Source organism: Cherax quadricarinatus, chromosome 11 (genome assembly GCF_038502225.1).
Source record: "Cherax quadricarinatus isolate ZL_2023a chromosome 11, ASM3850222v1, whole genome shotgun sequence".
Taxonomy (NCBI): Eukaryota; Metazoa; Arthropoda; class Malacostraca; order Decapoda; family Parastacidae; genus Cherax; species Cherax quadricarinatus.
This window is the reverse complement of record NC_091302.1, coordinates 51027747-51036897: the sequence shown is the minus strand read 5'-3', so window position 1 is coordinate 51036897 and position 9151 is coordinate 51027747. Positions and strand designations below refer to the sequence as shown.

The window sequence follows — 9151 nt, the reverse complement described above, 5'->3', positions numbered from 1 at the left end:
ATATATATATATATATATATATATATATATATATATATATATATATATATATATATATATATATATATATATATATATATATATATATATATATATATATATATATATATATATATATATAATTCACTGTGTGTACATGGGTCTAGTGATGGGTACATACTCACCAGTAGTTGAGCTTGGCAGCCATAAGTCGCATGAGACTAATCATAGTGCCAGCAACCATGAAGGGAGGGTGGAGGCCATGCACCGTTATGTAAGGCATCCACTGAAACACACGTAAACATCGACAGTTACATAAACAGTGTTTAGCCTTGAAATATTCGAGTCGTAGAGCCGACAGATAAACACACAAGAATAATAATTCGCTCACTTCTTAGCCTTGACGATTATTTATATATACATATATTTTTTTTTTTTGGTTTTTGTTTTTAAACAATTTCATTTTTAAATGTGTGTGGAACGCTTGAGGCTCGATCCTCCTTCCGGAGAATGACCACCTGGCCTCCCGGACGGGAGCCGAGATTGTCACCACCCGACTACGGATGGAAGTATTTCAACTTCTGCTTAGAGCGAAACTTTGTATAAATAAAGGTTTTTTCTGCACTCTTTTAACACCGTAAACATTACGTGTCGTGACAGCTGCGTTCACCTCTAACACTGATGCAACACCAAGACAGTTTGATGAAATGTTAAAACATCTGCACTTTTTTAAGTGAGTGGAGAGATAGGATAATGTACGTTACCTATTCAGTTAATTGTAGTTAACTTATATCAAACTTGATTACATCCTATTTCCAAGGCGCTGTACGACCCCTGGCACGCTTGTCACCTCCCCTTGACTATAACAATAATTCCTCTTAATTACAGAATGTATGATCCGTAGAGAATTAGTTCTTCCCTGTGAGTATATTAATAACGTAGCTGTCTCATTAGCTATAAATCTTATTAGCTATCTATCCTATTAGCTATGTATCTAGCTAGTAGGACAAGCTTTTATATTGGGGGAGGCAAAGCGTCAGTGCATATCGCACATAGGAACGAAATGCTGTCCACTAGGAGCCAGTACAAGCAGATTTTCATCTCTATCCTCGTACTCTCCAGCCAATACGCTGTTTCAGCCGGAGCTTAGGTATAAGAGGATCAATGTGAAGATTTAATGCTTGTAAAACTTAGGAACTGCCACGAGAGTTAGAGCTAAGTAAACAGGATTACGTCGAGGCCAGTCTCTGATCCCCTGTGAAATATTTGGTACAGATTCAAGCGCTCGGGCAAGATATTTATGATTGAATATCGTGACTGGAAGAAGAAAATATCTCTTGGTGGGAAGGTATAACTTTATCAGGTCACTGGAAACATGAAACTCTCTACTGAAAATTGTCGTAATATGAGCATATTGTGTAGAAAAGAATTAAAATTTGTAATAATATGCTCTGTTACTTTAAATTAACATTTTTAACCAAAAATATATTCATTTTAGCAGATTTTTCTTTTTTTGTTTGTATTTCCTAAAAAAAAAGACTAGAAAAAATTTTAAATTATAATTTTGGGTAAACTGTCAAAAATTTTAAATTGATTTGCTCTCTAAATTGTTTTAAGGGAGAAAATTAATCAAAAGTCTCCATCTTTACATATATATATATATATATATATATATATATATATATATATATATATATATATATATATATATATATATATATATATATATATATATATACATATATATATATATATATATATATATATATATATATATATATATATATGCATATATATACATATAATATGCGTGTTTGTGTGTGTGAAAGATTAAACACGCCTGTGAAGGCTCGGTCCTCCGTCCACTTTTCTCGAAAGAAGCTCAACTCTCGTACTCAAGCTTCTCTTTATAAGCTTTATATCCAAAGCTTTTTTCTTTTTACCAAGCTCAGTACAGATCTTTTAAGTCTTTAAAGAGATAAAAAAATTGATGGCCTGTACTACAAGATTTTTGACGGTATTGGCAGTACTGCTTTTACGGCACTGGCAACACTGTTTTACGGCACTGGCAATACTGTCTTAAACTAATTGACTTAAAATATTCATTTTCCTCTTATTTTCGTCTTATTTTCTTCTTATTTTCTTTTTATTTCGATCTTATTTTGCAGACGATATTTAATTGAAGCGCTAAACTTGTGTGGGCCATTCAGCGCAAGGAGTGGTGGAGGCTCGATCCTCCGTCCGGGTGCTTCAAGGTCAAACAAAAAAGTTACTCACATTGGTGACGCCTAACTTAAGGCACTGGGGAGAACCAGCACCAACAGCAACAGCAGCAACAGCATCTGTAGCAGCAGCAACAGCAGTAGAAGTACCACCAGTAACGGCAGCAAAAACGGGAGCAGCAATGGCAACAGCGGTAACAACAGCAGCAGCCGCAGCAGCTACAACAGCAACAGCGGCACCAACACCTGCAGTAACAGCACCAGCAACAGCAGCAGTTGCAACAGCCCCACCACGACAACCCATCACGACCTCTCTTCTCTCAGTGTTATGGCCAAGTGCAAAATCCCCCACACAAACCTTCCCTCTAATAACACTAACATATTTTGAGCAGGTAACCCGATTTCCAGATAATCATGAGGCACGTCACTCAAAAATGTTCCATGATTGGATCAGCACCAGTCCACTAGAAGCAATTTACTGCTTGTTAAAATTTTTGACATGTTAGTAATAAATACATTTTAACGTTGACATCGTACACTGAAAAATCAGTTCTTTACGGAAACGTCTGTTGCAGTGATATATATATATATATATATATATATATATATATATATATATATATATATATATATATATATATATATATATATATATATATATATATATATATATATATAATATCACACACACACACAGGCTTAGAAAAGAGAACAAACTTGCTTCAGACAGAAATCCAGTTGTCGGTCCCTAAGGTACATGAATAAGACAAATGTACAGTACCTGGCCATCTTTCTGGTGGAGGTGTTACGCCAGCTAGAGTCTTTGTCAGTTCATTTCAGAGAATATTTCCCCAGAGACGGTGGAAGACGTACAGTCGTCTGGAGTGATCAGTCCCATAGTTTTGATAAGTAGTTATTTACCGTACCCGTACCGCCTTTCTGGTTATAGCCTCGTTACTTTTTATTGGTTAGTTGATTTGTACCATTGGCGCGATGTACGTCAACACGAATCCACTCTTTTGAAGATTCAGAAAAAAACACGGAATATTTGCACCTGATTTGCTCTTCAGTGGATCTTCCTGATTGTTTTCTAAGTGATGAGTCAGTGTGACTCTGAGAAAGTGCGTTGACAAGCATGATAATTAATTATATGAAGCCTTCTAAAAACTAAGTTTTCTTTTCTTCTCCAGTATATGTCGCAATTCAGAGCTCAGAGTCAGGGATATAACTCAAAGTAAAGGTTAATTAAGAGAGTGAGCTTGATTACCTCGTGTCAACTGAGGTGATCTGGCAACCGTGCCCTTTAGTAGTGCTGTTGTATATTGGTCAGGTAGCCACACACACAGGGAATTCCGTTTTAACGCACACACACACACACACAGATGCACGTACATACACAGTGTCTAATGAGTGTGTGTGTGTGTGTGTGTCAGGTAATTATGTGCGTGTATACAGGGGTAGAGATTATCTTCCCGACCTTCAGCATCAAACTAGAATTTCTCACATTTCATATAAAACCTAACGACTGGGAATATCAATATATTCGTGAGAAAACAGACTCGAATGCTAAATAACAAGAACTAACAGAGGGGTGAACAACCTCTAACAATTCCTACCTGGAGTCTACCTGGAGGGTATTCTGGGGATCAACGCCCCCGCGGCCCGATCCACGACTAGGCCTCCCGGTGGATCAGGGCCTGATCAACCAGGCTGTTACTACTGGCCGTACATAGTCCTACCATAGAAATTTTGATTTCCTTGCTGTAGGATGAAATTACAGTGTCTGACGCTTTAGTTGGCATTTAGTTGGCTTAGAAGATTATAATGAGAAGATTAAGTAAACGAGAAGCAGCAGCAGGTGGAGAGAAGTCGACTCAGAGTAAAAACAGTGAAATGCAAAACTATTATCATGATCGTAATAATAATAACAAATAAAACAGTAATTAAAACAGTAAAGATTAAAACAATAACAAAGGCAGTAATTAAGCAAAACCGTAGTAATGGTATAATATTTTTTTCTCATTAGTAACATTTGCTCGTACCGAAGATCTAAATAGAGAAAAAAGAGAAAATACATTACACAGCACACAGGGGATTAAAACTTACAACGATGTTTCGCTCCGAATTGAGCCATTAACTAGTGATTTGTGCATAGTTCCAGTCACGGTATTGTTCCAGTCACGGTATTGTACCTTTTTTTTCATCATTGAGTTTAACTCAGTATCTGTGAAACGAAACATTAACAACACTGTGAGGAAAACTCAGAAAAAGAGAACAACAAGGAAAGTACAGTGGAACCTCAAATATCGAATTTAATCCGTTCCAGAAGTTCTAAATTCGAAAAGTATGAAAAGCGAAACAATATTTCCCATAAGAAATAATGGAAATACAATTAATCCGTTCCAGAAACCCAAAAATATTCACAAAAAAAAAATTATAGAGATTAATTATAGTTTTACATACACACAACAAATATAGTGTTTAATTATGTATATAAATATAAAATAACATTTTTACTTACCTTTATTGAAGATTGGTGATGGCATCTGAAAGATAGGGAGGAGGAGAGAGGGAGTTGGGGTTAGTGTTTGGAAGGAGAATCCCCCTCCATGAGGACTTCAGGTAAAGCCTTCTCTGGGGTTACTTTCCTTCTTTGTTCACCTTCCTGGAACTAAGGCGGATAATGTTATACTCACAAAACAAGCAAGCAGGGCGTTCCTAAATTTTAAAAGTCGCAACAAATATGGTAACCTTTACCATACACTCATGTCTCTAAGTTAATCAGGGGCTTATTTACTGGAGCCATTATGTACCTCAGAAAGCCTTATGTTTAACACCCACAGGCTGGATTAGAGGTGCATAATAATTCTGTTAAACTGACAGTGACTAAACTACTAAGTTTCACTTCCCGTTTTCTTTTGTTCCTCACACTGTGATAACTCTGGCCTATGGCTCCAAGTTTTTTATTTAATATTCACTATGACAAAGACACAAAATAGTTTTATGATGCAATAAGATTGTTTTTTATAAAGCTCCTCCGTATAGTACATTTTGGGTGTACTGTAAAGAGAAACTTTATGAGATCAGTATCTGTTTATCAAATGATGTGTCCAGTACTTGATAACAAGCTAAATAACAGCCCTATAGGCTGTTAAGTTTAGCATACATAAACAAGCAAAGTAACTCGACTCACGAAATCGTAATGACACGATTGCAAACAAACCATACGACGGGCGGTGTTAGAACCCGCGATCAGAGTCTCAAAACTCCAGACCGTCGCGTTAGTGGCTAACGCGACGGTCTGGAGTTTTGAGACCGATCGCGGGTTCTAACCCAGCCCGTGGTATGATTTTCAAGGAAAAAAATTTGCTTCCCTTTAATGCCATAACACGATCTAGGAGTTTGGATCTGCATTGGCCTCAGCCTCATTAATGCAGGTAACACTCTCTATTACATAAGAAGAGAATCAACAAATACAATAAAGTGGGTCCAGCAGACACATCGGTGTAGAAAATGAAGCAGCAGACAGTGTGGGTGCTGGTGGTGGCTGCAGCAGTGATCATGGGCGTCCAGGGGATGCTTGCCCCTCCTGAAAAGTCCTACAAGATACTCATGCTCCTTCCTATCTCCTCCAAAAGTCACAGGAATGTTTTCATGATACTCGCTGAGGGTCTGGCCGACCGCGGCCATAAGGTAAGCATCCCGAAGTGGCACAGGTTTATCTGAATGTTCACAGGTTACTACTCCAAGTGTTGGTATCTCATCCTTAGGATCCAGAGTAATTCTAGATCGTCCATGTGATTCTGAATGACTAGCATCAATTGCTAGCGCCTTTAAATCAGTGGCAATATGTGTCTGTCTTTCTCTGAACACTAGCGGGAAGGGCGTTTGTCTCGCGCTCAGCGGACGGAGGATCAAGCCTACACCTCGTCTCATGCTGAATATATAGAGTAAAGTGGAATAAACAGAGAAGTGACGGACTACAGTATGTCCACGGGGCCTCTCATCAGTTCACCTGAAGCCCACAAACTCACCTGTTTCCTCACCTGATGTTCAAGATACCGTCGTCTTCACCTGAGAGGCACACCTGTTACAGTGCCCTGTGAGAGGGCTCTGAGAGAGTACAGGATGGGTGTTAAAGTGATCTGGCAGAGTACAGGATGGGTGTTAGAGTGCTCTGGGAGAGGACAAGATGGGTGTTAGAGTGCTCTGGCAGAGTACAGGATGGGTGTCAGAGCGCTCTGGCAGAGTACAGGATGGGTGTCAGAGCGCTCTGGCAGAGTACAGGATGGGTATTAGATTGCTCTACAAGAACACTCCAGTTTGGGGTCGAAGTACACAGACCAATTTTATTTTCCGTGTGCCTGTCTTCAGGTACTTTATTAATTATCATCGACAAGTGTTGATTACATGTTTATTGGTTATATTCATGTGAACATGAACATATATACTTGAATTATTTTTAGGTAAGTAAGGATAGTTATCTTTTATACTTTTATTCTGATAAAAATGATGGTAGTATATAATTCCCTATATAGCTTCCTAAAATGGGTGTCATATTTGCCACAAAGTTTTGGCTGGAACAAACACACTCACCTGAAGTGGATGAGAGAACAATGATCACTTTATTGAGCATAAATATAGTTTGGATCAGCGTCTGAGACCATTAATCAAGTTTTTTTACCATGTACCTATGGATGCCACTCCATTGGTTAATTCAATCTGATCAGTAATAATTGTTATTCATCTGTAAACTGGACAGTACCTGTGACGCACTCAGGCAAGTATTACCAGGACACCAATGACTATTGTCAATGACTATTACAGATGTCTGTAAGACTGAATCTTTCTGCTGCCACAGCAAAATTACAAGAACAAAACGAGGGTAAAACTGCAAGCTATAGTGTTTCTGTTGACACCCTAGTATTAAACTTTTTCCTGAATATTTAACTAATACTAAGATACTAATGAACTCAATTCTCCTCTCATGATCTCCGTCTTCGTTATCATTATTATGAGTTTCCTCTGTGTCGTCTTTTATCACGTGGTTTAAACAACTTTAAGATCTTCCATATTTGCAAAATACAGAACCAGAAACAAAAGCATAATACCAATTTCTACTCTGCGAAGGAGGTAGACAATTTATGACTGCCTTCATGATGAGATTCTCAATTAAAATTGAAAACAATGTTTGCCTGAAACTGTCAAAATGATTTTCCAAAGTGAGAGGAGTTACGCTGACGGCATTAATGCTGGTTTCCTTGTCAGCATTATTGCACGTTTCCTTGTCAGCATTATTGCAGGTTTACTTGTCAGCATTAATGCACGTTTCCTTGTCAGCATTATTGCTGGTTTCCTTGTCAGCATTATTGCACGTTTCCTTGTCAGCATTAATGCAGGTTTCCTTGTTAACATTAACACAGGCTTCCATGTCTAAACTGACAGTGCATTTGTCATAAACGCCAAATCTCACCATTGACCCAATACAATATAACATTTACAAAGCTACTTGGCTAATAGTTGTAGGGGCTCAGCTCCTGGACCTTCATGTACATTTGTAAACATTTTTACTACCAACCTCAGGATGGGTATGTATATGTATGCGGTTCAAAATAAAACTATCATACACGAAATAGTCTTCGCGTATACCAAAACACGAATTTTCACGTTCTTATTTTTGTTTTCCACAGGTAGTGATGCTGACAAGCGGTACTGAGATATCCAACCATCCCAACATAAAAGAAATTCCCTACTTCAATTCGTACGTAATAAGCAAAAATGCAACTTCGAGCCTATTCAACAACACTCCTGGAAACATCGTCAAGATGATGGCAGAGTTTCTACCTATGGTTGCTAGGGAGGTGTACCTCCTGCCAGCGGTGAAAGAGATCTACAAGAGGAGGAAAGAGTTTGACCTCATAGTGGTCAATCACAGGTACAACGAGGTGAGTCACTCAAGATTCTTCCTTCACCTGTGTATAGTTCTTGTTCAATGGCGTGTACGTCGCGTCACACGAGGCCCAAAAATTAAAATTGGAAATTGTGTGGTCTTTCGGTGCATCCTGGACGTTATCTAGTGGCAACATGATAATGGTCCAACACAAACCGAAACGTCACTGTGAATTTAACTGCACTGTGACTCTTATTTTAACTGAAGTTTCACGTTTACTTTCTATTGAAGAAATTATTTACTATATAACTAAAGCTTAACAAATGATATCCTGCATATTTCTATCAACAAAACGAGAGGATCATTTTCTACTAACCACAGCAGCTATACTTGATGCTGTCTCATTAACCTCCGTGACCTTCTTCATCTCCCACAGGTAGTTTATCCCTTCACGCACGAGGTTCCCTTCATAACACTGTCAGCTCGAGAGATAGAACCGAGTCAGAGTGCAGTCATGGGCAATGTTATTAACCCGACTCATTTTGTTAAATTTGATTCGCACTTCCTAGTATTAGCCTGGCGTCGATTCTCAAACTTAATCCAACAGTTACACATGGATATCAAATGGAGATACTGGACTGTCATTCCCCTCGTCCAGAAAGAGGTATGTTACTGTCACCTGCAGCAAAGGTTTTTAGTAATTGCGTTACTGCGCCAGCTAAATAATATATCCTTATTTTTAGGTCTCGGACCTGTTGACTGTCAAATTCAGTCAGGTTACAGTCTACCCAGTATTACCTTATTATGTAATACTCATGTAATCCTCATAATTTTATGTAAATACCTTTTTAAATAATTTTGATTTTCCTTTTCAATTTGATTCTTGCTCTCTGAAATCCTATCAACTACACAAGGGTCTTCAAGGATAATGCTTACCTAAACACTAACATCAACGATATGTTCTTATTTTAACGAGTGTCAGCTACACGAGGGTCATTAGTGACACAAGCCACCTAAGCCTTAGGGATTCATGACTGGTTATACAATAGCCACAAAAGTT

General features: G+C 38.1%; 1 protein-coding gene across 4 annotated transcripts in view; it reads left to right on the top strand.

Moving 5' to 3' along the window:
- Window positions 1-9151, top strand: part of LOC128687555 (UDP-glycosyltransferase UGT5) — a 212593-nt gene that overhangs the window by 185824 nt on the left and 17618 nt on the right. For 3 of the 4 annotated variants that reach the window (XM_070084131.1, XM_070084132.1, XM_070084130.1), the window contains exons 3-4: window positions 7892-8146; window positions 8528-8755. In XM_070084131.1, coding sequence (XP_069940232.1) covers window positions 7892-8146; window positions 8528-8755 — 483 coding nt within the window. Of the gene's footprint in view, window positions 1-5693; window positions 5895-7891; window positions 8147-8527; window positions 8756-9151 lie in introns of those variants that run through there. The other variant, XM_053775021.2, reaches the window with a different exon arrangement.